Genomic DNA, 26,576 nt, shown 5'->3' with positions numbered 1-26,576 from the left:
CTAGGAGTCTTGACTAGGAGTCACGTCGAGGAGTCATGATAGGGAGCTTGCAAGTCCTGATGGGGGGCTTGCAAGTCCTGATGAGAAGTCTTGGTGAGGCGCCTTGACGGGGAGTCTTGATGAGGCGCCTTGACGAGGAGTCTTGATGAGGCGCCTTGATGAGAGGCCTTGATGAGAAGCCTTGATGAAGCGCCTTGAAGAGAGGCCTTGATGAGGCGCCTTGACAAGAAGTCTTGATGAGGCGCCTTGACGAGAAGTCTTGATGAGGCGCCTTGATGAGGCGCCTTGACGAGAAGTCTTGATGAGGCGCCTTGAGGAGAAGCCTTGATGAGGCGCCTTGATGAGAGGCCTTGATGAGGCGCCTTGACGAGAGGCCTTGATGAGGCGCCTTGACGAGAGGGCTTGATGAGGCGCCTTGATGAGAGGCCTTGATGAGGCGCCTTGACGAGAGGTCTTGATGAGGCGCCTTGGTGAGAGGCCTTGATGAGGCGCCTTGACGAGAAGTCTTGATGAGGCGCCTTGGTGAGAGGCCTTGATGAGGCGCCTTGACGAGAAGTCTTGATGAGAGCAAGTCCCTATGGGGAGCTTGCAAGTCCTGAGGGGAGCTCCAAGTCCTGACCAGGAGCAAGGCGTCCTGACTGGGAGCAAGGCGTCCTGCTTGTGAGCTAGGCGTCCTGCCTGGGAGCTAGGCGTCCTGCCTATGAGCTAGGCGTCTTCACCGGGAGCTAGGCGTCCTGCCTGTGAGCTAGGCGTCCTGCCTGGGAGCAAGGCGTCCTGCCTGTGAGCTAGGCGTCCTGCCTGGGAGCAAGGCGTCCTGCCTAACTCCGTCCTGCCTGTGAGCTAGGAGTCCTGCCTGGGAGCTAGACGTCGTGCCTGGGAGCAAGGCGTCCTGACTGGGAGCAAGGCGTCCTGCCTGTGAGCTAGGCGTCCTGACTGGGAGCAAGGCATCATGTGGGCTTGCTGACGCGTCGAAGGGCACTCTGGCTTCTTTCCTTAGGTTGCAGTTCTACCATGATACTGTACCTCCCCACAGACGACGCCAAATGTTGTGGGATCTTTTACGGTGATGACATGTCACGGGATCTTTGACCCTATTTTATTTCTAGTATACTCCCTCCGTCCCTTAATACTCGCACCGGTTTGACCGGTGCTGAGTTTAAGACATTTGAATGGACTTATTAATTTAATGGATGTTAGTTGTTAGTGGGGTATTTTTTTAATATTGTTAGTGGGAAATGTGTAAGGGGTGGGGAGTGGGGAGTGGGAGGTGTGGATTTTTAAATGATTTTTTGTAGGGAGTAGAGGTGTAAGTGGGGTAGTAGGTAAGTGTGAGAAATGATATAATATTGGTAAAGATTTCCATTTATAGAAGCGGTGCAAGTATTAAGGGACAGCCCGAAAAGGAAAGCGGTGCGAGTATTAAGGGACAGAGGGAGTATGAAAACAAATGTTAGTATATAATATATTGTTGGCTTCATCTTAATATATACTTTCAAAATATTAATATTTTTATAAGTTTTAATAATATGTAGTTAAAGAAATTGGTGGTCAAAGTTTGCATTGACAAGCGTGTTCGGTCAAAACAGGTCGAGTATTAAGGGACAGATGGAGTATCTATTTGGTCATCTCCGGCGGGGCTCAAAAGGAGAAAAAAAAAATTTGTTAAAGAAGAGCTCTCCATTTGGACGAGTTATCAAAAATGATAATAGTTCTCAATTTTTTTTAAACTCTTCTCAAATGGTTATTTTTCCTCTACAAAGGAAAGTTTGTAAAAAAAGAAAAATTATTAATAAATGAAAATTTACTTTTATAAGTCACACTATTAGATGTTTGAGTTTCAAAAGGGTTTTCAAAAGAAGGACTTACTATTGTTGGGGGAAAAACAATTATGAAAGATTTTGCCCCAAGTGAAGTTTCACCAATGTTGATGCTCTTATAACAACTACTTTTTCAAACACGTCCCTTCTATTTATTTTATTACTCGTATTTCCATGTATACTTCGCACGACGACAAATAATTTTAGACACCGATAATTATTTTGACAAATCCATTATAAGAGCATTATTACCGGGGTTACACTCACGAAAAGTCGAGAAAAATACCACTCGTAAATCAATTTAGAGTGTACCAGTGTAACGTATAGTTAAAATCCATAGAACATATAATTTAAATATTTTACTAGTACACGTACATTGAAATCATTCTCCATGTTCATTAGATTTTCAATAATTATTGTGCGCTCGGATGCATAATCCAAATTGCTCAGTGTACCACCCATTTCCCTTCTTTCATTCTTTTTGGCGAAATGAATTTCCCAATATAACATTTGAGAAAAAAACAATACACAATAAGTGAAATAGAATAAAAATAAAATATAAATATATATCCCCATTACTCTGTTGAATGGCCGAACTAACTTGCGTTGCGTCCCTTGCTTTTTTGTGACCGAAACTCACACATCCCTACCATTTCCTCTCTCCTTCTTCCTCAAAATCTTGTTCTTGCCTAACATAAAATAACCTCTTCCCAAAAACGAAAAAAAGGAAAATAAAGAAAAGCAAAAAAAAATGTCTTCTCCTAGCAAGCGCCGAGAAATGGACTTGATGAAACTGTACGAACCCAGAATTCATCTTTCTTTTTCTTTTTTTTTGATTTTTCTATAATTTTTAATTACGAAATGAAAGATATGTTTGTGCTTTAATGGGGTTTTAATTTTTGTCATGAACTAGGATGATGAGTGATTATAAGGTGGAGATGATCAATGATGGCATGCAAGAATTTTATGTCGAATTTCATGGACCCCCTGAAAGTATATCATCTAAACTCCTTCCATTTTCTTTTTTCTAATTTTTTAAATGATTATGTATTTTATGATTAATTTCTATCATTTTGTAGTTGAATTTATAAAGTTTGTGATTCTTTTTCTTCTGAGTTGATTTCTGGGTTCTGAGTTTTGATGGATTTAGCTGAAAAATGAGAGCTGCCAGTAACTTCAGTTCCTCCAATCTGTACTTTTGATCTTCAATGTTTGAGTGAACTATTTTGAAGTCAGTGAATAAAGATCTTAATCCTTATCAATCCCGTCCCTTTCTTTTACATGTATGAACATTGCTTTTTCAACTGCAAAATCTGCTGCATATACCATGATCTATACTTTTCATTTTGCAACATTAAGTTTAATTTTGTGAGTAGTATGCTTTCTTTTTCACTGGGTTTTTCTGTGTTTCAAAATCCGCAAGAAATTCTTTGCTAGGTTAGTAAAACATTGTTGAAATTTGGTAGGTCCATATCAGGGAGGTGCTTGGAAGATAAGGGTGGAGCTTCCAGATGCCTATCCATACAAGTCTCCTTCCATTGGTTTTATTAACAAGATATATCACCCCAATGTCGATGAAATGTAAGTCTGCAGATGTTATGTATCACCTTTGTCTTAATGGGTGCTGTGGAAGTTTTTGTTATTTGTCTTTTTTGAAATATTCTACCTAGTTTGTTGAGAATGCTTCATGTCACTAAACTTCTGCTATGTTATCGGAGTTTCAGGTCGGGCTCGGTTTGTTTGGATGTTATCAATCAGACATGGAGCCCTATGTTTGGTAATGAAAATTAGTTCCATTTTATGTTTCACTGCTTAAAAGGCTTAACTGCTGTTGTTGTTGGCTAATTGTTATTGTTGAAGCTTTGTTTCAGATTTAGTAAATGTTTTTGAAGTGTTTCTGCCTCAGCTTCTGTTGTATCCCAATCCATCAGATCCCTTGAACGGGGAGGCCGCAGCCTTGATGATGCGTGATAAAGCTGTTTACGAGCAGAGGGTGAAAGGTAATGCTTAAGGGGCCTTTTTAAAGATTCATTTCATTGGCTGCCTCGTTTGACAATACGAGGCATTTGAGCTGTACATTTCTTTCCAAACCTAATTGCAAGCCTTGCTTTTGGTTTTTTTAGTCTATTTGATCTTCTGCATTACTTCCGGGGGGGGGGGGGGGGGAGGTCTGTACAATTCTTCCTACTTAGTATAACTTGGTAGACATGTTGTTCCCAAAAGAGCCTCGCAGAAAACATTCTGCATAATAAAACATAATAAAATAGTGAATGCTACTTTCTATTATAATGATTTAATAACAGTAAAAAGAAGTAGTGATGGTGGTGTGGTGGTGATAATAAGTTGATTGGGCATCGAAAATGATCTTTCGTAAGAGGAAATATATGAAGTTGGGAAGGTGAAAGGGGAGAGCAACTACAAATATAGAGTAGTAGTCCGTAATAGGTTGTATGCCACAAATTCCAGTTAAGATGTCCCTCCTTGTGGGCCTAGTAGTCAATGTCTTCTGATGATCTCATACCATTTTTCCCTGATCTGCCTCTTCTTCTTTTACAATACCTTAGAATATATGATCTTCTTACATCTCCTTACAGGCACATAGGAATGTCACGTTTTAATGTCCAGACCTTCTAAGCCATACTCTCTTCAGTTATGCTTTTCACAGAGGGAATACACCCCCTTTTTCCCTTATTGCTTGGTCTTTTCTCTTCTAATCAAGTTAAATTTCCGAGAGAATTGTTGGTCTAAAAGCTTATAGGAATTACCTTTAATTCATTTGTACATTTCAAGCTGCATTAGACTGCTAAAGAGCCCCTCTGTTTCATCCACTTGGCATTAATGCAATGTACTACTACGCCTACCTTCATCTTAATTAATTTGTATGACAATTTTGAGATACTTTTCAGATAATCCTTCTTTTGGTGCAACATCCATTCCGTTCCTAACTTCTCATTAGGTTTTCCCTTTTTTAAGTTTAAGTCAACGTTCCATGTACCTAGCCTAAGTCCAACTCAACTTGTCACTCTTCTATTCCATAGTATCCCTCCGGAATTCTAAATTGCCATTTGACTCCTCTTTCTTCACCCCAAAACACGCCATATGCGAATATCATACACTATGATACATCATCCTCAAATTTTCCTAACAATTTCATTCAAAGCTGTCACAATAGGACAAGACTTAAAGGTGTTCTTCGACGTAACCTGATCCTTATCGGGTTTTTTTTTTCTCTTCAGATTTATCTTAATCCTTAATACGCATATTTGAGTCGGATAAATTGCTAGAGGCACCCCTCTTGTCATTAAGAATCTCTGTTGAAATTCTTTTGGCACTGAATCGTACGTATTTTGTTGGTCCTAATGTCATGTGCAGGTTCCCTATGTAGTTTCATTAGATGTATGAGTGTGTAACTTTTCTAGCTAAATGAGGGATCCCTGAACATTTCCATGCTTCTTCGTCAGGTCTAGCCCTCATTTCTTTCATGTTACTTCATAATATGACCCAAAAACTACAGTTCCGATTGACCTTAGTAAGTTCACCCAAACAAACGAGCCTACCCTCCATCTCGTCGGAATGTTTCTATTAGTAAAGTTGTCTCATTTTTCGTGGTATGTACTTTGTCTTCCAGGACTTACCCTTGTCCATCCTTGATGCTCTTCACTTGATCCTAGGTTTTTGTTTTCTGCTACTTGACTCTGGCCAAATTCGAATATGTTCTCTCCTTTTACGTCCAATCTCTGATGCAAGTTCACATATGCCATGTTTTAAGCTCCTGAACCATGGAATTGAAACTCGACCTTTCCGCCGTTGTGTAATGGGTTTTGGGTTTGGCGTTCCGCGAAACCCGGAAAGTTAAACAAACAAAAATTTACCATGGAATTTGTCTCAAAGTTTTTTCTTTTTGATGTTTCTTTTTTAGGTATAAATCAGTTTTGAACAACTGAACATTCTGGATTAATCATGGCCGGAGATATGACACTCGTTGTTTTAGTTATCTGTTATTAGATGACTATTTATCAGATCAGTGGCGGAGATGGGGTTGTTATATGTAATGATTTCCCAACTATATGCTTTGCTTTTGATTGCAGACTTTTGAAATCGCTGGTATACATATTGGTTGTTCATTTGGCTCATTGTCGGAGCAAAAGTCTTGATTTTGAAGATAGAGTGTGTTTCCCTGCTTTTTTTTGTGTTGAGGAGTGAAGGAAGGGGATTGTGAGTAAATAAAGGTTATCTAGTTCATCGTTGTTGTATACTGCGCTTGCAAGATGCTAATGATAGGGGGTTGGCAAGCTTTGGTACTACTTGTTGTCTTGGCTGAGGACTGATGAAGGTTGGTTTCTGTTGATAGTCTTGTAGTGTTCCTTAGTACTTATGTGCAAGCATGGAAGATCAATGATATTGGATTGTGGAAGTATCATCTTGTCATGATACTACATGTCTACATGCTAAAATATGGAGCATAAGGACATTGGCTAGCTCGGCTAGGCAGAGCATTGAATTCTCTGAAGGTTACATGGAAAACTGACCTTAGGTTGTCGTTTAAGCCACGACAACATTTAGCAGCAGGCAAAGAGTTGTGATTTGGTTCTTTGAGCATAAGATAGTGAATCTGGGATTAATTTGTGTTGGTGCACAAGTTACAACAGTGGTTCTTCTGGTTTTGAGATTTAGAGCATTCTACTGCAGCCTGCAGGTGAATATTTGTGTTATCAAGCAGCAAATCTAATGCTCTGTGGTGATCCTAATCACTTAGTTGCGAGGTATGGGTCAGCAGAAGCTAAGTCAGAGACGGAAAGGACGAAAGTCTGTGCCCTTTGGTATTTCTTAATTCTTTCCGGGAGCTAAACCTCATTAACGATAAATTTCTCTAGCTCTGAGAATTGGCTAGTTGAGGAGTCGTAACATGTTGTGATATTTAATAATATATAGATTAAGAACAATGCAACAGTGCAACAGTGCTTTAAATACATGTAGTTTTGACTCATCATCCTTTTAAGATGGAAGCAATTGTGAGAGTGCTTTCCATTCTGGGTTACTGTAGCATACCAAGTGGGCTTTGTGATAACATAATTATGGGTTTACTTAAAGATATATGTGGATGGTTGGGGTTTTTGGTGTAAAGGTCACACAGCTAATGTTATGCACACCCGCTCATTTCATGTGTACCGGGAGGTACTAAAACTACTAACTCCGTTAGGTTGTAAAATTAACCAGAAACTATGTTTGTATAGTGGGTTGAGGAGCCGAGGTATTCAGTTATTTCTCCTGTCCTCTGGACCAGTTCAGTTTTCTTTACCCACTTTGTAAGGTTGCTTGGCTCATTATGATTACCTTTACTCACGTTTGCCTTGTCTGACCTTTAGTTGCATTAGTATCAGTGAAGCTACTGTGATGCGTTTTTGTCATCTGTTTCATGGCCACTATCCATTTAGCCTGAACGAAAATGTAGCAAAAATTTCTGTTCACTATTCTCTTATCCTTACCATAAGTACTATTGAAGCTACAATAATTTCCATCTCCTTCATAGCCACCTCCATGTGGCCTGGAGGCCCTGGACTCCTGTTTACCTTTTTCTTGTCCTTCTCATCATTGTGGCTAAGTATTAGTGAAGCTATCATGATTCTTTTGTGTTATCTCCATCATGGCCACTGTCCGTGTTTTTTTGGACAAAAATCGACGTGTTAATAGTGGGTTAATATCGATACACTGGCTTCTCATCCCAGGTTCTTTTTTGTTGTTGTTGATTAATGATCAACTTTTGTGGGAAGTTATAGTCTTATATGTAGTTCTTTATTTTAACAAACAAGAGGAAGTGTGCTGTTTTCTAGAAAGTCAGAACTAACCATGCAGCAAACGACGCCTTAGGGGTTAGCCAACACCGGAGGTAGGAAAAGCCTGTGAGGATGCAATTGATGCATGAGGTTATGAAAAGTTGATATGATGGGATTCAAATCCAAAAACCTTCTTCTTTTGTGATCTCGTTGGATTATATATCAGCTCAATGAGAACCATAATGGATGCATTCTAGCGGCAATGCCTTAAGTCCAGCTCAAGCGAGTAAGAAAGTGGAGGTGGCAGTGTGATAAAAAAGGTTGTATTAAAGTCTGATGCCATATGTGAGAGAGAGGTAGCAAATTATGTTAAAAATAGCAGTTCCTTTGTTTGAGAAGAAAGAGACTGAACAGTTCCATTAATGTAATACGAGCCAAGCTTTCGGTTAGTTAGTGATGTAACCACTAAGAGTACTTGGGGTTTATGAGGTATGAACATAGAACACATGATTTTCTCTTTGATAGATTGCAAAGAAGCCTCAAGTCGATAAGAACTCATATTCAAGAATTTCAAAGGAAGTGGCAAGAGTGATTGTCCTCTCAATGGAGCATGCGAGATTACCTTTCTCGCTGTGCGGCTATATTTGTTAATATAGTAAATAGGTTGGTATCCCTCCTACTACCTACATAAAGAAGTTTGGAGTAGCTTTTAACTTGGCTGGTACAAATATTTGTAGTTCTTTCCCAAAGTGTTATTGTCATAGTCCTTATAGCTAGATCTTGGATCCTTCCATTTATCCCCAAAATAAGTACCAGATCCAAATTTTATGTCAACACTTTGCTGTAAATTTTGAGGTTTCTCTCGTCGATGGAATTACTAGTTTAGGATTTACTAAAGGTTTTGATAAGAAGACAGCCGGGAAGATAGATGCAACTGTTGGGAAGATATCAAAGTCCATACATTAAGTACCATTTAATTGATTATTTCCCTGGGAATTGATTACCATATGCTTGGTGAAAAGAGCCTGAAGGCTATGTGGATGAAGTTCGAAATTATTTATATTGCGTCTTTAAGTAGCAAATAACAAATTGCTTTTGGAGAAGGATTTATTTGAACAAAAATTGGAATGTGATGGTGATTTGTAGATCTTTAAACAATCTTAAGTGGCTTGGTCACCTAATAGGACTTTTCAGAGGAGTAGTTCAAAGAGGGAAAAGAAGGGTCTTCGTTCTGTCGGTTTCCTTCTCGGTAAATACAGTTAAGTTATTAGAAGTACCTAGCCTCAGATCTTGTTTATGTTAGCAGCTGGGAGATGTTCCTGCCTGTTTCCGATTTTTTTTTGAAAGCCACCTTATATATTTAAGATCCTAGTTTAAAGGGAAGTGATTTAGCTTGGGTCCAAGTCTATCCCAGGAGAAAGATGAATGATTGTGGCTTTCTGTTTGTCCTGTTTCTGACACACTCTTCCCTCTCGAGCTTGTAATTTATTTTCTCATCCCATTCCCATGTTCTTTAGATGTCCTCTATCACTATCTGCATTTGCATGTTCTTGCCCATCTTGAGCATAGGCTTGCAGATTTTCATGACATGGTTTGTTGGGATGAATGTCACATTGGTGCATCTCTGCCTTTTCTGTGAATAGATGGTTTTCTTTTATGATATATACCTGATACCTTTTAGTTTGCTGTCTCCATGAATCTTCCACAGCAATGTGTAGGGAAATGGTTCAAAACTTGACATGATTTATTAAATAGTTTGCAAATGGCAATTGTCCCACAACATAGGTTAATAATTGAACATTGCTCTTATTGAGTATATTGGTCATATGGTGCTTCAATTTCATATCTAAGAAATCCTAAGTTACTCTCTGAATTAAACAACCTGTTACTCCTGCTTCTAATCTTTTTGGTTTTTAAATAACACACTTATTGCTTTCCAGAATACTGTGAGAAATACGCGAAGCCAGAAGATATCGGTGCAGCACAGGAGGATGAAAAATCTAGCGAGGAGGAGCTGAGTGAAGATGGTTATGCATCGAGTGACGGAGATGATGAAGTGGTTGGCAAAGCTGACCCTTGAAGTCACACTCAGTTTAACTATGTCCGTCCGCCTGTACATTTAATCTTAAAACAAAAAAAAAAAGGGAAGTGCTTCTCGGAAGGGTAGTGTTGGGTTGATGAAATATATTTGTGAACACTTTCCTTCATTTTCTTTTATCGGCCTTTGTATATTAATTTACCTAGAAGTTTGATGAAGGATGGCTTATATTCATTCATGTAATGGATTTGATGCAATATGTGGATGTCCCCCCCTAAAAGAAGGGGAAATAACACCTTTCTTTGGTCTGATTAGAACAATTGGCTACAGTTTTTACTGACAAAAACTCATGAAGTTGAACTTCTTGGGATACTTTACATTCCACGAAACTTTCTTGTAATCCATACAGTTTTCTACAGAAGCTTCTTGGGAACAGCAACTATTTCATGGAATTGGATGGGAAATCCTATTTCAAAATATAGTTGGATTTGTGTTTGCCTAACCAACATTTAGAGGGAAATGTGTGACAATTACTGTTTCAAATATAGGCTCAAGATTGATGTTTGATGTTTGATGCTTCTCTCCAAGAAACAAGTAAATGCAACAAGTGATTAGAGTAAAATGTCAATATAATGACTACTTGTGGGATTATTATTGGAGTATAAAAGTATAAAACTATCTCAGAGATTTTGTTTTGAAAGAAATTTTTTTCGAAATTAAAACCCTGCTGAGTAACAAGATTTACCAAACACTTTGAATTATAAAATGAAGGGTCTTTTTATACTTCATGTCCAATTTTTTCTTTTAATTTCTATTCTATAAGCTTACTCTTGAGTTTGACTTTTTTGGTGTCTCTATTCCAGTTAATTGATATTTATAAATATATAAAATATTATTTTAAGGAATATTTATTGTTCCTGTATGTAATAGTATAAAATTGCAATATTTTGTAGTGTAAAATTTCGCACACATAACGCGTGCATAAACACTTTGTTTCAATGCATTTACGTGTAAGTTACAAGTTTTTAATCTTTTAGGAGTTAAGTTTGTGTCTTATGTCTATCCACTTACACTTTTAAATTATGCAACAGGAAATGGCGATGTCCAGAATTATTACATGAATAATAATTATTAAATTATTATATTCATCATGAAATTATGTTAATCAATTTCACAAGGTAATGTTTCTTTATTATTTTAATGCTAGTATTAATTTTGCTCGTATATAAAATGTTACAATTTAATTGGATAAAGTTTGAGGGTTGTAAGTCGTAGATTTTCCTAATTTTTAAAAGTCCTCATATTTTTTCCTCGGAAAAAAGACCATATTTAAAATGGAATCCATGTTAAAAAAATAATGAGAAATTCCGAGCTAATCTCAGTGATTGGAAAAAAAATTCTAATCAAATGGCATTTTAATATTTTTCTTGAAAACTATAGGTGGTAAAATGTTAGGTGTTGACTGTATATTTGTAGTTATTGACTGCATATTACTCGGTGTTGATTGTATACCACTTATCGTTGACTGTGTATTTTATGACTTCTGATGAATTACTAAAATGCAATATTATTTATTGGTAAGTGATTGACTGTATATTTATAGTTGTGGATTGTTTATTAGTAAAAGCTTATTGTATATTGCGAGTTGTTGACTGTATATTATATAGTTGTTGATGTATTATGAAAATACAATAATGACCGTACATGTGGCCCATATTTGATGACATGTCATCGTACTTTGACCTAAATTTAATTACATTTTCGTAATGAACGCATCAATTATTTACGAAAATATCATTTGACTGAAACGGCTCATTTCTTGGTAATAATATATCATTATTTGCCAAAATAATAATCAAATATCTACATGTAAACGAAAAACATAAAAAGTAAAAAGGAACGGAGGGAGCAATACATTGTAAATTGAGAAAAAGAAGACCACCCTAACCACAAATCCACAGATGTCCTAGTTTTACATTTATCCCTAACAACATACTCCGTAACAAAATACCCAAACTAACCTTCAACATGCCACCATCAAGGCATCAACTACGAGTCTACGACTTGCGCGCTTCGTCGTTCTCTCTGACCTCAGACTGAAACTCCACTCATTTCGCACACCCACATCCCTCCCCTTCTCCACCTTCCACCACCAACAACGGAACAAGCGACGGCGTTCCACCGTTCTCGCCACCGCCTATATTCTCAACTCAATTTAGAATCAGACAAAAATTACCGATTGAAAAAATCTTAAAATTGCAAGAGAGAGGTGTGATGAAGAGGCTATTGGAATACGGGAAATTAGCAATGTTCTATGTTCGAGTTCTCTCTGGTTATGAAGAGCGTCGCATTCGATCTTTCAGATTGCAGCTTGAGCAACGTCTTCGATCTGTATATTTCTCTCTCCCCCCTTTTAATTTCTGCTTTTGATTTGGATTTCAGTCGCTGCTTCTATATTAGGTTTTTTGTTGATTTTTTTTTACATTTGACCCTATCAATTGTAGCAAATACCTAATTTTGATAATTAAGAAAGAGGATTTCCACCGCTCTGACCCTAGCAACCGCCTGAGTGAAACGGTATCCTCAAATGTGTGTTGTTAGTGAGGTACCATAGGGAATTTAGATGTTTTCTCGCTCTGATATTAGTGAGTTTGAAACTTGAATTATCTCCAACGAAATAGAAGAACAAACTAGTGAGTGCAAAGAATTAGATGCGTAAAGATTTGTGCATATGTTAGCAAATTTGTGCGTGAGAAAGAGAGGTCATCCACGGTAAGGCTTGGAGATTAGCTAACCTTGCGGAGGATAAAGCCTGGGGTGAGGGGTTGCTGGGGAAGGAATGTTTACATTGTTGAACATGCACAGTGTAGATGATAAGGGAGATGCTTAGAAATGACTACTATTGCTTAAGTTGGAGCTTGAGGGCTGTGTGAACTCTGATCCTACACTTTTGTTTGGAGATACAGAATTTTGATATAGTTCACATGAATCATGTTATACTTGCTGTATTTTATGTTGGCTTATTGGCTTCCATTCGTCCCTTTTCTTCATAGTCTCTATATTGATTAGTGATATTGACATTCTCTTTCATGGGTGTTCTCTATTTAGGCACAAGAAAAGAAAGAGGCTGCAAGAAAGATTCCCGAACAAATTATGTTGTCCGAAGTCCGAAGAATGGTAGAAGAAATGCAAAATGTGAATAAGAGGTTGGAAGAGATGGTGAGTTTGACTACCGCTTAAATATGCGTTCTGTTATTTGGACAACCTTTTTCTAGTTTATTGTGTGGCAGGTGCGGTGTTAGTGTGTTAAAATGTGTTACTCAGGACTTGTACTTGTTCCATGTTGTTATGTTCTACATGATTTCTACTCTCTCAAGAACTTGAAATGTGTATCTTGCAACTAAACTATTGAGATAAAAATTTCCTTTGTTTAGAAAAATAGTCATGTATACTACTCTAGGATGTGCAGAAAGAATTTAAGTATATGGACTTAGATTTCACAACATACCCCACTTTTAGGAGATTTCTCTTAATACAAGCCGTAAGGCCGTCTCCGGAATTTTGGAGGCCTTGTTCTATATAATATGATTAGTAACGCTAAATAGTATATTTAGTACGTGTGATATAATATGAATAGTATGTCTGTAGTTGAAGTTGTAAGTAATAGTACGTGTGATATAATATGAATAGTATGTCTGTAATTGAAGTTGTAAGTAACTATGTACTTTAATATGGAGTAATGCATTTTGTTTTTTCGCTAAAAGCAAAAGAAAAATTCTAGTGAAAGGGAATCGATCCAGCTACCTAGGGAGTTGTTAGGGAAGCCTTTACCCCTGACCCAGAAGCAAATATATGATATTTGTGCACGTCTTATCGAATAACATATTTGGTCTGTTTGGGCAGAACTACTACTATTTTTTTTCATTTGGGGCCATGGTCTCTATAATAGACTGCCAAATACAAATAAAATTGATGTTGCTTGAAAGGCATCGTATTTGGAGTACCACTTTAGAGGAGCATCTTGCTCTTGTTGTTTTTGATCCCGTGTAAGCTGAAAATTAGTTGGGTGCAACTTGATGAAACAATCACTATTAGACACATTGGTAACTGGGTCAGCTCATATCCTGCTTCATTCCAATAGGCTTATGATAGATTTCAGTTTTTCAATAGAGTCTAAGTCTCTGGTTAGTATTTCGGATCAAGTAATTAGATGCGGATCAATTTTTTTGTCACGTTTATTCAAACTGGTTAAAAATAAACCCTCCTCCAATCTTTTGAAATTCTCTATCCTCAAAAAAAGTCCCTTCAAAGAAAAAAAAGTCTCAACCCCTCTCTCTCTATATATAAACATACTCTCCCAGTCTGAAGTAACTCAACTTCTCTCTTTATCGAACTTGCATCATTTTTCTATCCTGCTAGTTCTTGCTTTTCATTCTTGATTCTTTTTAGTTGATTTCATACCTCTTTGCAATTCATGTAAGAAAGACTTTTCCATCACAAAATTCTTACTCCATCAACATTACGACACCTAGCACCTTCTTTCACCCTCTTGATAAACTCATTTTTCTAAAATGACCATCATTGATTGTAACTTGCCACTCTCTTAGATCTAGATTTGTTGCTTTTGATCTTGCATGAGTTGAAAGATGACTTGGGATGTAGATAATCATGTGTACGGTGTACCCCTTTTCATCCTTGTTTCTTCTGCAATCTTCAGTCCGGTTTGACCCTAAGTGAGTTCAATGATATATTTGTGCAGGAAGCTGATATAAATGAGTATTTCAAGCCAATCGACAAGGAAGTGGGGGTTATTATGGATATGCAGATGGAAAAAGAGAAAGCAAAGATGGAAATGATGGGTTCCGTGTATAAACAGGCGCTGATTGATAAAGCTGAAACACAGGAAGGTGGAGATGTAAACAGTGCCAACCAAGCTAATAAGGAGACATTGAGTGCCATCTTCAAACAGGCTCTGCTTGAGAAAGCTGAGGCAGAGGTGGCCGCCGAAATGAACTCCTCACAAAAACAAACAAAATCAGACTCTCTTTCTCAACAAAGTCAATAAGATAATTATTAGAAATTTAGGCAGAACATGTACTTGATGAATAATTGTAATACAGTGCTAGTCCTCTGTATTTTTGAGGACAGGAAAAGTGTTTCAAGATAAGTATTTAAATACTGAAAACTAATTTTTTTTTGAATGATCATCCCAGGCATGAATTTTGATTGATTCATGACCTGAGAGCTTAGTTTGCCGGTGTTCGAACAGATTCTGATGGCAAGGAACTCGAGCAATTTTAACAACCATGTAATTCACTTCATTTTAGTTGCACACAGGCATTATCAATGATGTTTTTGTGAAAGTTGGATTCACAGATATTCAACATTGTTGTACGCGTGAAGGTTGCCTCATACAGCTTTGCATATAAGGAGATGATCTTCGTGAGCAGGTTGCTTCATAGTTGAGCTCTAGGGTTACATATGCAAATTATTGGGCAATCTCCTGCATGAAATTGGATAATTTCTTGTCAATTTTGTGTTTTTAGATTTGTGTCTCAATACTAGATAGTAATATATGCTGAGATTTTTACAAGGTCGAAATTCAAATAGTTTTGATGCTTCATGTCATTCAACTTGTGTTGTTGCTTGTATTGCTTTGTTTATAAGCTGAAAGTCTAACAGATTAATAGCTAAGTGGTTCTTAAAGGAAAGTTTTCAACCATGGGAAAAATACCTTTCTGCCAGTCAAATTGAAAATAACAACAAATGCTGGAAAAAAGATTTCACGCGCAAGGCACATTAGATATCCAGACACGTATACTTTTTTTGGTGCAAAATGGTATGATTCATTACTAATCTGTTGTTTATACATCTAAGCAGGCAATATCTAGAAGTAAATCTAAAGTAATACAAGTGTATTTGACAAAGATGTCCTAAAACACGTCTCCCTTGTTTTATCCAGGTTCAAAAAAGGTTGTGACGAATCAGCTCTGATTTTGTTGTAGAACCTCTGCTTCAGCCTTAGCCATGGGGTCATCATCTTTTTCCCCTTCACGCTCCTCGGCCATTTTCTTTCTGTGCAACTCTTCAGCTGCTTCTGCTGAAGCTAGATTTTCAGCTTGGAGACGCTGCATTTCTTCTTCCATCTGCTGCCTCTCAAACCATGTATCAGCATCCGCCCAAACTGCAGACAAATTTGCACAAGTTAGTCATAAGCAGTAGAGAAAGAAGATCCGCAAAACAGTAGGAAATAAAACAATAAGATAGTGCACATAACTAGCACTTCCAATGACTCACAGCTGATACAAAAGTTGAGGTAAGTGATATCAGTTGTCAGTATAAAAAGAAGAAACTATAGCACTGAAAAGCATTTGATACACTGCTTAATCCCCTCCTCCAACTCTCTCATCGGGTAGTCATTATAACACAATATCTTAATGCACTAAATGACTTAGGTAAGATGTCAGTATAATAGCATACTGGACAAGTGGACAGTGGACAGTGGACACAATCAGGTTTCAGGTCAATGCATATACCTTAACAAATCCCTAACTTATTTTATGTTTTGGCAAGCAAACCCCTACTATTTGAATGTTATATCAGATACTTCGTACTCCTAATATCCATCAAAGTTCCAGTTCCTAATTCCTAATTCCTACAAGTAAGGAAGGATCTTTTTCTGTTCTTATCCAAATTTCTGTGATTCGACTGTCATCAAACTTGAAGGCTGAAGTTCATACATGATGTAACCATTGTAATAGCTAGCTAATTACCTAAACACCAAGTTAAAACTCCCTTCCTATAGAATAAAGGGCTCAGGTTCCAAAATCTGAACCTTTGTACTTTATTAACTGATCTTCTCCAGGATGATTCATCTGCTTTTCTTTTTACTTTCATTTACTGCTTCTATTCTGAAGTTCTAAAATCTAAATGACAGAAACTTATTACTGCAGCAAAAATGGGTCACGCAGCATCATGACAAATGTTGTTTGTGATATACTCCATAAGATATAACGATCAATGTGTCTTTTCATAGCTGGTGAAGGGTAAAGCTGTTTCCTCAAATATAAATCTCTAAACTCTATACATAGTTCTACACTTAGACACACAGGAACTGTCACGTTTCACGTTCAGAAAATTGTGCGTGGAGGAAATTCAAGGGAAACCTCTTCTTTAGAATAACAAAACTTCCCCTTCATAGATTTATGAAGTCTCAAAATGTTCTTTTACAATAATCTATTTTAAATGGACTTAAACTAACCATGATACCTTCTTTATTTATATAAGAGTATTATTGTCGCGAACAGACCAAAGAACTCCGTACTACTAGAATATTCCCCCGTTCCCAAATGTTGGCCAAGGTAATTGATTTCAGTTCGTGCATTTCAACATGGACTACATTTCCTATTTCTCAAAAAATGTGTTTACCAGCTATCCTGTTTCTGTTCCAGGGCACCATAGGTACTACACGTCCCGCAGATCTTATCCAATAATCCTCGCACATAGTTTGCCAAAGATGACAACAATTCATACGAAGTTCCCCACATATACCTATCAAGATTTAACAAAGCCATAGAACCATGCACTGTTCTCAAATCTCAAACCTAGAAAACGAACCAATACACCTATTTCCAAACATCTCACAAGTTCTGGATATGCTTTTTTTCGGATATTCAAGCTGAGAACAAATTACACATCCTAGAACAAGATTGCAGATTGATCATGGCAGCAAACTAGCTGTGTTTGTCAGCATTTTCCTCTTACTAACTATAAGACAAATCTTTCTCTTTCTCATAATAACCGAGACACAAAGTTTATCCCAACCCTCCTCAAGGGTTGTAATCCTAATCACAAACCAGTGAGACCACCACCAAATCAATAAACTTAGTGTTACTTAGACCTCATGTTACACAAATCCGGTACGCAATTCTCTACCTAATTTTGCCATTCTAAGAGTGTACATTGTAACATTTCACGTCTTTACCATGTAGCACAAACCAATTTGCACATTCAGGGTCGTGGTTCGTGGGGAATAGCGAATTAGGTAACCCTCGTAAACCCCATAATCGAAAAATAAACATTAACACACAAAATTCAACAACATATATTCAACAAAAAGAACAAAACCCAGAAAAAAACAAACGAAATTAGGATCAAAATTAGGGTTTTAAAGGGAAAGGACATACTAGGTTGAGCAGCCCAGCCTTGTTCACCACCCTTAATTTTCTCAGGAAGAGCGTAATTAACAGTGAGAACACGGCCATAAAGTTCAGCACCATCCATATTATCCATGGCAGCAGCAGCATCTTCTCTCTCCAAAAAAGTGACGAAACCGAAGGATCTGTGCTTCTGAGTAGCTTGGTCAAGTGGGGTTTTCACATCTTTGATTTCCCCAAAAGGAATGAATGCAGCATGAAGGATTCCTTCATTAACTTCCTCTGCTAATCCTCCTACGTATAGTGTGTTCTTCTGCATTCCTGGTTGATTCATCATTGTTGAATCAAATCCCCAAATTAAGCTTTTTCCCTCTCTTCTTTCTTCTGAACAGTTTGTTTTTCCGGGGGTGAATTAATTAGAGCTGTTAACTCGAGCGGTCGTTTTGGGTACTCAGTTAAGTCTGGTTTGGGCCGGGTCATAATTGAGTGAGTTAGGTCGGGTTAATTAGCCCGTTCTATTGGACATTATTTTAACTGAACTTATATTATCTGAACATATTTGAACTTATCTGAACTTAATTGAAATTATCTGAACTTATTTTATCTGAAAAAAACTTATTTTGTCTGAAATAGACTTATTTGTGTGTGAAAATAAATAAAAAAACTTATTTTTGCTGAACTTATATTATCTGAACTTATCTGAACTTACTTTGTCTGAAATAAGTCAAAATAAGTTGAATAGAACAGGGCCTTAATTTTTTTGCTCATGTCAAATTACTTATTTTTCGACTGTTCAGAGAGTCAGAGTCCAAGTCGGCATCATGGATAATTTGTTGGAATTTTACTTTATTTTTTGAATACTATTGATGTAAAAATAGTTGAACAGAAACAGAGCTATTTCTATAGATAATGCTTAAACATATGTTAAAATTCCAAAATCCATCTCTTTTTAATAAAATTATCAATCTACCACCCACCTCAGTACTGAATCTAGTCTAATTTTTTCTTACAAGTCAACACAAAAAAAACCCAACTTAATTGGCCATTAATTAAGGTAAATCGTTGAGTGACGGTTTATATTTTAAGGATCTTTTAGTATATAGCAAATCCTGTGATGAACGAAATCGGTAGATTGGTGAAGCGAGAATTTTTTTTCTTTTTCTTTTCCAAAATAACCGAATTCGTATTGAAGGATATATTTTGTGAATTTTGGCACCTTTAAGCATTTCTATGAAAATCACTACTACAAATGCAACAAGTTAGTACAGAGTATTAAACACAGATGTTCATACAACTAGGTTTAATAGGTTTAATAAAGTTGAGTACGAATTTCTAGTATACGATTCATGTTGGTGAGAATAAAAAGGAACCGGTAGGAAAGTTGGTGGGAATAAAAAGGAACCGGTAGGAAAATCTTCCCCGTCTTACTTCATTCATTCAAAGACATTATTGCAAGACTTTAAAAGAGGGAGTACTAAAAACTGGTGCAAATTATTTTACCATGACTCCATGAGCAATATTTTGGCTCAACTATCATTAGCTAAATCTCCCTCTCAATTGTGATTAAATTTGATAAGAACCCTGTTGCTGAAATTACAAACATTAAAATAGTGCAAGATAATTGAAATCTCATTGGAATAATCATTTCTCCAGACATACTCTATAAGAGTAATCTGTAGCTCGGACAGAAAATCCTGTTTCCAGAAATATATCAGGATTTACTATTGTCCATGAATGAAAAAACTACAATTCCAAGTGCTTAAATTATGTGTCAAAATTGCTAAGCTATCCTCCTCACTCATTGTTTGTAAAGGTAGTTTTGAGTTGTTTGATGAACGATGCTTGTTCTATTTGCCCCCGCCTTCTTCTATGAGTTCCCCCCCTACTTCTTACGCAAGTAAAGGAAGCCAACTACAATGGAGATGCCAATGATTGCAACAGGAGCTGCCCAGTATTGCAGAGACAAATCCTTGATCTTCTGAATGGTACCCACTTTTTCTTGCACAGGTTCAGGAGTAGTTTCATCAGATGGGATTAGTTCCCCAACAAAATACTTCTCCATTTCATCCCTCGCATCTTGACTATGTCCAGCATCTTCAAATTCTTCTTTTGCGTCTTTCCCTTCACAGTCAATGTCAGACATGAAGCTAATTCAATAATTTTAGATCGAAGTATTTTTCATTAACCTTTTCTCTAAAAAAATAAATTGTTTTATACTAGTAACTCATTAGTATACAGGATGTAAATGAGATGTCTAGTGTTACATAAACAAGCAACCACAATCCATAGGATATACTGAGATAATGGACATACCAGTTGCAGATAGAAGCACGTCATCTCCACCGGGATGATCGTCGAGATAAGATGACACGTCATACACCTGAAAAGGTAAACAGTTATTGAGTTTCAAAACTTAAGCGCGTTAACTTCAGAATCATATACTAGTACTTTCCTATTAAACGGATTATGATTTAATTCACAGCCCAAATCTCCCGCAGGTTACGGAAAGATTTGATGAAATTAAAAAAGATCTGTGTGACAAGTAGCCAAATGCTGACTGACTTCACTTAAAACACACAATCACCAAAGTTTGGACTGATAATCATTAAAGACTGTAGCACAAAACATGGTACATTAAGCTGTACTGAGCAGAAGAACAAACGTACTGAGAAGACAAAGCCAGCAAGACTGAAAAAGTAGACATTAGCTTAGAATAATCATTACTAAAATACTAATGATAATCCTTCCATCCATTAGAAGACATTAGAATATTTGACTTAACATGAATGCTGAGCTTACAACATGGAATTATTTGAGCAAACAAGAAAATATAACCACTGATATACAGTTCCGAGTTTCAAGTTTCAACACCACTGTTTCAATTCAAAGAGACATATTTTTTGCCATACCAAAACCCAAAGTGAATACAGGAGGATTGAGATGGATACAAATTCTATAGACTTATTGGACATGGGCTGTAATTGATTAAAACACACAATTACACAACTATATTGATGAGACGATAGCAATCTGAGACATTGAGAAACTCAAGCATTGAAATTAATTCCTCTGTCCCCCACCCCACCTCACCATAAAAAAAAAAACTTGTGAGAGGGATGACTGGTTAATAATGGAAGCATCCAGCCAATGGTACACACTTTGAGGTGCAAACATATAAGCCATACAGATACATAAAATGCTTGAGTCTATACTCTCTACATTGGAGAGTCGAAATACATATAACAAAATGCTGCAGATTGATATGTCATGGCAGAAGAGCCTCTCAATAAACCACACATCTTCAAAATTAGGCATAGCAGTTACCAGCAGTTACATCTCCGATAAGATTCTTCCAAACATCTAAGTGTATCATTTTTCACCAATCACTAACAAGAATACCTAAGCTGCATTTGTCTCATATCGTACTCTTACTCCTTTATGGTTAATCTAAGCATAATCTATTGACATTCAAACTCCATAATCCAGCATATATAATGGTTTGTGCTTAAAAGCTGAAAAATAGCAATGTAGCCAGGAACTAATGGCTCGTTCGTTATCATTGTCGGTGTCCTGTTTTTGGTTTTTTGGTTTTAGTAGTCATATGATTTAGATTGAATGAACAAAAAAACAGTCGTACCTATAGTAATCATATTGGTTTTGAAAACTGAAAACTACTTTTTGTGGTTATCACATTTTGGTTTTTAGTTCCTTAAGGAGGAGCAAAATATTTTTTGTTGTGATGTTGAGGAGAGCTTAGAGAATTTTCAACCAAAACTATAAAACAGTTCAAACAATGACCAAAACCAAGGCCAAGTAAATGCAGATAAAGGAAAGGAAAGAACAACCAATAAAAATTACATGAGCATGGGGCAATTCAGTGTGTAAATTCTCCTAAAAGGTCCAACAACTAGCTAGGTACCATAAGTACATCCTCTATGTTCACAGCACAACAAGAATCTCAATTTTACAAATGAAATTAGGAAAATATAAACACAAAGCCATTAAAACAAGTAGCTCGAGCACAAAGAATACGAAACTGGGGCATTGGAATCCACAGATATGTCGAGCAACGAGCACAAACAACACCAAATTTGAACCCATAGTTGACAATTATGTCCAATCTATGTCCACAGCTACGCGGAGACCAAATTGGGGCATTGGAGTCCAAAGCTAGGTCGAGGTTATAGCACGAACAAGAACGAAATGAGGCATTGGATTAACACGCAATAACTCAACAACAGTGAAGATTTTAAACACTAATCAGTACAGTAGTCACCAAACAATATAACCAATTAATCAAATCCTCGTGAAATCAAAGATATAAACCCAGATAAAAATGCAATCAAGTAGTGCAATAATTATAAATTCAAAGGAGATGAAGTATTAAACTTAAGCAAAATCCGAGATGCAATAAACAAGTAATTGAACAAAATGAGCATCAATTAACACCCAAAAAACCCCCTCAAATATAGCAGATTAACAAGTAGAAAATCTGGAGTTTGAATGTGAAAGAGAAAGGGTAAAAGGGAAGCTACCTTGCCATCAATGACTACCCAACAATCATCTTTGGTGTTGTGCTGAGCAGCTTCTTCCATACTGAAGAGTTTCGTCAGAGTTGGCATCTCTCTCTCTCCCTCCTTAAACCTTAAACCTTTCTGAATTATTGCTTATCAAGATTCAACTGCTTTCATTCAAGATTCAACTGCTAATTCATATTCATTCTATTGGACTTGGGCTGCCCACTTATACGTGTCGGGTCGAGATTATTATCTCGGATTCCATTTATTACCGGATCATACCTCATACCATCTGGTCCAAAAAATAAATTATATACTCCTTTCTTTTTAAAAATAAATATGAACTTTTAAGTTTTAACACTATTTATAATCAATTTTGGCTATCATATGTGATTTATAGGTAAGGAAAAACATAGTCGTGTAGGGTCTTGTTTAATTTGTCTCGATATGTACGTTTAGAATATCAACTTTTTATAATTTCAGGAATACAAAATTAGAGATATTAATGTCCAAACATTTACATTGTCAAGCGTAAAAAGGTAAATTATCCCATTATTTCAAAACGGATGGAGTATCAGAGAGATATAGTCATACAGACTACCAAATCCTAAGTTGGATTAAAACAAACAAATTGGATATCATGGAAGTTCAAACAACATGTCAAAACCTGATTTAATGTCATATTTGACTAAATTAGGCTTCAATTCGAACCGGAGACTGACTAAACAGCCTAACTCTTGCTACAAAGATCGTTCTCTCATGAATTCTTATGAAAACATTTTCATATTTCAACCATATATGAAACATGAAAGATATAATAAATCATGTTGGATCAAACTCGGCCATATTATTGTAAAAGTACTAATTTGGCACTTAGAAATGTATCTTTATCAAATGAATTAAGGCTAAACCTCCTTCAGTGGCTTAAGGCCCTGTTCTTTTTGGCTTAATTTCAGTTTCAGGACTTATTTGGCAGTTCAGTTCAATTCAGTTCAGTTCAGGAGCATTCAGTTCAGTTCAGTTCAGTTCAGAAAAGAACAGGGCCTAAGGCTAAAGGTGGTTCAGAGATCTCAAAAGTGATGTTCTTTGGGTAAAATGTGTCCATTGTGTTTATCTTAAGGACACTAACTGTTGGGATTAATTATAACCCGCCTATGAATGCTAGTTGGAGCTGGAAAAATGTGTGTAAGATAAGGGATTTGTTGAAGCCTGCTTTTGTGCATCATAACTGGAAACAGGGTGGTGTCGCGTATTCTATTCAAGTTATTGTAGTAAAACCTGATCTGTTCACCCTTTGGCTTTTTTGGCGATGTGAACGTATTTAAGTAATTGTCGTTCTTTAATACCATAATGAAAACACAATTTTTATTTTTCTTCTAGATGAATACGATTTTTTTTTTTTTTTTTTTTTCTGTGAACGTGATTGGTTTCTATAATCACTTTTGGCTCTAGGCCTTTTATTAGTTAGTCCAGGTAAAGCCCCTAGACACGACATATTTTTTTTGAAACGAGGCCCTCAGTAACGCGACATAAAGACTCCTCTATAATAAATTTGATTGCTTCTTTTCTATCAGAAAAATTACCCTACCATCATTGTACGGTAAATGTCAAAATGGTACGTACAATAAACATTTCTGAACCAATTAGAAAAAGTTTCCTATTTTGTCTAGCATGTAAGAGAGTAGTAAATTAGTGTCGCATAACCACCGTTGTCCGACAGAACTTTTACTTTGGTTACACCTGCGATTAGTCGGCCTAATCTCAATTCCTTGAACAACCAAATGACTTTCATTCCTCGAATAGATTGGATTAGTCGAAATTGAAAACAAGACATAATTTTCTTCTTCTTCTTCTTCTTCTTCGTTAATAATTACTTCCCCCATTTCCACCTCCATCCACCCATCTCGCCGCTTCTCTGGAAGCTTTACACTATCTTCTTCTTCTTCTTCTGCCCCCATTTTATCCAAATAAGAATAACACGTCACCACGTTTTTCTTCAACATAGCCGCACGCTTGGGATCAGGACGGTCAACATACACCTTCCCCCTCACCGCTTTGATTTCGTATGGACTGAATTTTTCAACTTTAACCCGTAACGGATCTTGGAATCTCGGGTTCCAACTATAATTTTCAACCCGGAAGACAAAGTAAACGGTGTATTTTGTGTTTGGAGATAACATGGACGTTCTTATTCTCTCTCCCAATTCATTTATCCGCTGAACATTCATAACCCTTACTACTTCGGAAAACCTGTTGAGTTGAGTTGACTTGAGGTTTACAGGTAAAAATTACAATAACAACGCAATTTTTATTGACAAAGAAAGAAAATTTTAAACTCTAATTAAAACAACGATGAAGAATCAGGTTGACGATAACCCAATTAATAGAATATCACATGAAATAGAATTACTACGAGTATATTATACCTTAGCGATATGAGTTATGTTACACTATATTGATAGAAATCTATGAGAACTAGAAAACCTACAAAGTGATATTGTATTAACATAACTCGATCAATTTCATGTGATATTGTATTAACATATTTCGAATTAATCTCTTATGATATTAAAGATAACTCGATCGATCTATTGTGATATTTTGATTCTGTTACAATAAAAACTACGTCCTAAATTACTTCTCAATAGGACTTTGCATAACATAACTTTCCTTATGGTATTATATTCTATAAACGTAACTCGATCAATCTCTTGTGATATTTCTATTAATGATAACTACCATCCACACAAATCAGAATATAGCATAGAGGATAATAGTGTAAGAGATCAAAACCTCGACTTGGGCACATAATTCGACTCCACTCGGCAGTTATATCGTGAAGAACAATGTATATGTAACTTCATTGCAGAAATAGTGTAACATTTTTTACCCGTTGATTTCTCCACCCAAAAGATCTGAAACAAAGATAGATGAAAATTTCGATTATCACATAGTAATAATAATATCTACTCCCTCCGCCCCTCTTTATATATTTATTTATTTATTTAAAATGTTCCGTTTTAATCTTTATATTGAAAATATTCTTTTATGAGGTTGAAGCGCAATTTAAAAGATGGACCATGGTGCACACGTCATAGAGTATGGTGCACTTTAAGAACATTAGTATATAATTAAAAGAACATCTGGTTACGTGAAAAGAACATTGACATATATTTTTTTTATATTTTTAATAAATTGTGATTTTTTATAACAAACATGTAAAACATTTTATTGCATGTTCTTTTGTTTTGCTCTATGTGCACCATGGTCCATAGTCCACGGATTGGAGGTTGAAGTGATTAATTAGTGGATGGTTTATGAAATACAGTATATGATTGTCCGTCTCTTGTTTCTTTAAGTTTTTCTTTTGGATGTCTCAAAATATTCTTTATCTTTTCTTTTATATTTCACATATATACTTTAATATTTTATCAAAATTTATATTAAATTATTATTTTAACCAATTAAATTCGTTGATTCACAATTTGAAAGAAATACTCGTAAATATGAAGGGTTGAATTGAAAGAGCCAGAACAACAAGAAGAAATTACCATCATACCCCCGTCGATGAGGAGAGGAGTATCAACGAGATTCATATAGAGGTGCTTCTTGGAGGTAGATGAATCTAATAGTGACTGATGATGATCACCACCGTCAAATTGGGCGAGTATGTTTCTGTAATCGGACGGCAGAAAACGGTCCCATACAAGATCGGAATTAGCAGCAGAATTAAAGGTTCTAGATATGGAAGCAAAGCAGCAAGCATCACGAGGATTTGTCAAGGAAATTATGGTTGCAATACATTCTACCGGTAGCCCGTCCATTTTGGACAATAATGAGTTTTGTTATTTGTTAAGGTGATTAGTGGATGGTTTTATAGGAGGTGAATACAAATTAATTACTTTTGAGATTATATAACAATTAGGAAACTTACATGTTTTGTAAACTTACTGCAACCTAATACGAAGTATAATCTTATCTAACAATATCTCTAAATCTCTATATAATCAAATTAGGTAGTTAAGTACTGATCAACGTCTTCGGGAATCTTAACTCATGTTAATTACCGCACAATTTTATTAAAATATATGAATTCGAGTTGGACTAGGTTTGTAATTCATACTATATAGTTTTATGTTATTCTATCGTTATTGTTTGTTTACAAAAAGGTCTGTAATTTTATTTATGGGTTATTGTTTTCTGGGTGTTTTTTTTAATGATTGATTATCAGTTTGTGTTTACTAATTTGTTTCAATTTGGTGTATGAATTGATG

At 36.3% G+C, this 26,576-nt stretch overlaps 5 protein-coding genes across 5 annotated transcripts; 2 read left to right on the top strand and 3 right to left on the bottom strand.

The window, feature by feature from the left end:
- Positions 1-2,404: 2,404 nt before the first annotated feature.
- On the top strand, positions 2,405-9,949 carry LOC110784961 (ubiquitin-conjugating enzyme E2 5). The gene is made up of 6 exons (XM_021989404.2): positions 2,405-2,612; positions 2,731-2,810; positions 3,284-3,398; positions 3,542-3,594; positions 3,689-3,817; positions 9,532-9,949. Exons 1-6 carry the CDS (start codon positions 2,569-2,571, stop codon positions 9,669-9,671), a joined length of 561 nt encoding a protein of 186 aa, XP_021845096.1. The 5' UTR covers positions 2,405-2,568; the 3' UTR covers positions 9,672-9,949.
- Positions 9,950-11,657: 1,708 nt separating this feature from the next.
- On the top strand, positions 11,658-14,861 carry LOC110784962 (uncharacterized). Its single transcript, XM_021989405.2, has 3 exons — positions 11,658-12,020; positions 12,738-12,848; positions 14,389-14,861. Exons 1-3 carry the CDS (start codon positions 11,904-11,906, stop codon positions 14,692-14,694), a joined length of 534 nt encoding a protein of 177 aa, XP_021845097.1. The 5' UTR covers positions 11,658-11,903; the 3' UTR covers positions 14,695-14,861.
- Positions 14,862-15,351: 490 nt separating this feature from the next.
- On the bottom strand, positions 15,352-18,208 carry LOC110784963 (uncharacterized). Its single transcript, XM_021989406.2, has 2 exons — positions 17,816-18,208; positions 15,352-15,813 (listed from the first exon to the last, which is right to left on the bottom strand). The coding sequence occupies exons 1-2, from the start codon at positions 18,120-18,122 to the stop codon at positions 15,614-15,616; spliced, it is 507 nt and encodes a 168-aa protein (XP_021845098.1). The 5' UTR covers positions 18,123-18,208; the 3' UTR covers positions 15,352-15,613.
- A 1,185-nt stretch (positions 18,209-19,393) lies between these two features.
- LOC110784922 (cytochrome b5) lies at positions 19,394-22,480 on the bottom strand. The gene is made up of 3 exons (XM_021989364.2): positions 22,321-22,480; positions 20,099-20,165; positions 19,394-19,906 (listed from the first exon to the last, which is right to left on the bottom strand). The coding sequence occupies exons 1-3, from the start codon at positions 22,405-22,407 to the stop codon at positions 19,668-19,670; spliced, it is 393 nt and encodes a 130-aa protein (XP_021845056.1). The 5' UTR covers positions 22,408-22,480; the 3' UTR covers positions 19,394-19,667.
- A 1,091-nt stretch (positions 22,481-23,571) lies between these two features.
- On the bottom strand, positions 23,572-26,395 carry LOC130463960 (F-box protein PP2-B10-like). Its single transcript, XM_056833280.1, has 3 exons — positions 25,854-26,395; positions 25,096-25,217; positions 23,572-24,552 (listed from the first exon to the last, which is right to left on the bottom strand). Exons 1-3 carry the CDS (start codon positions 26,124-26,126, stop codon positions 23,946-23,948), a joined length of 1,002 nt encoding a protein of 333 aa, XP_056689258.1. The 5' UTR covers positions 26,127-26,395; the 3' UTR covers positions 23,572-23,945.
- Positions 26,396-26,576: the final 181 nt, after the last annotated feature.

Source organism: Spinacia oleracea, chromosome 6 (genome assembly GCF_020520425.1).
Source record: "Spinacia oleracea cultivar Varoflay chromosome 6, BTI_SOV_V1, whole genome shotgun sequence".
Classification (NCBI taxonomy): Eukaryota; Viridiplantae; Streptophyta; class Magnoliopsida; order Caryophyllales; family Amaranthaceae; genus Spinacia; species Spinacia oleracea.
Note: the sequence above shows the minus strand (reverse complement) of the source record. Positions and strands in the feature narration are given on the sequence as shown.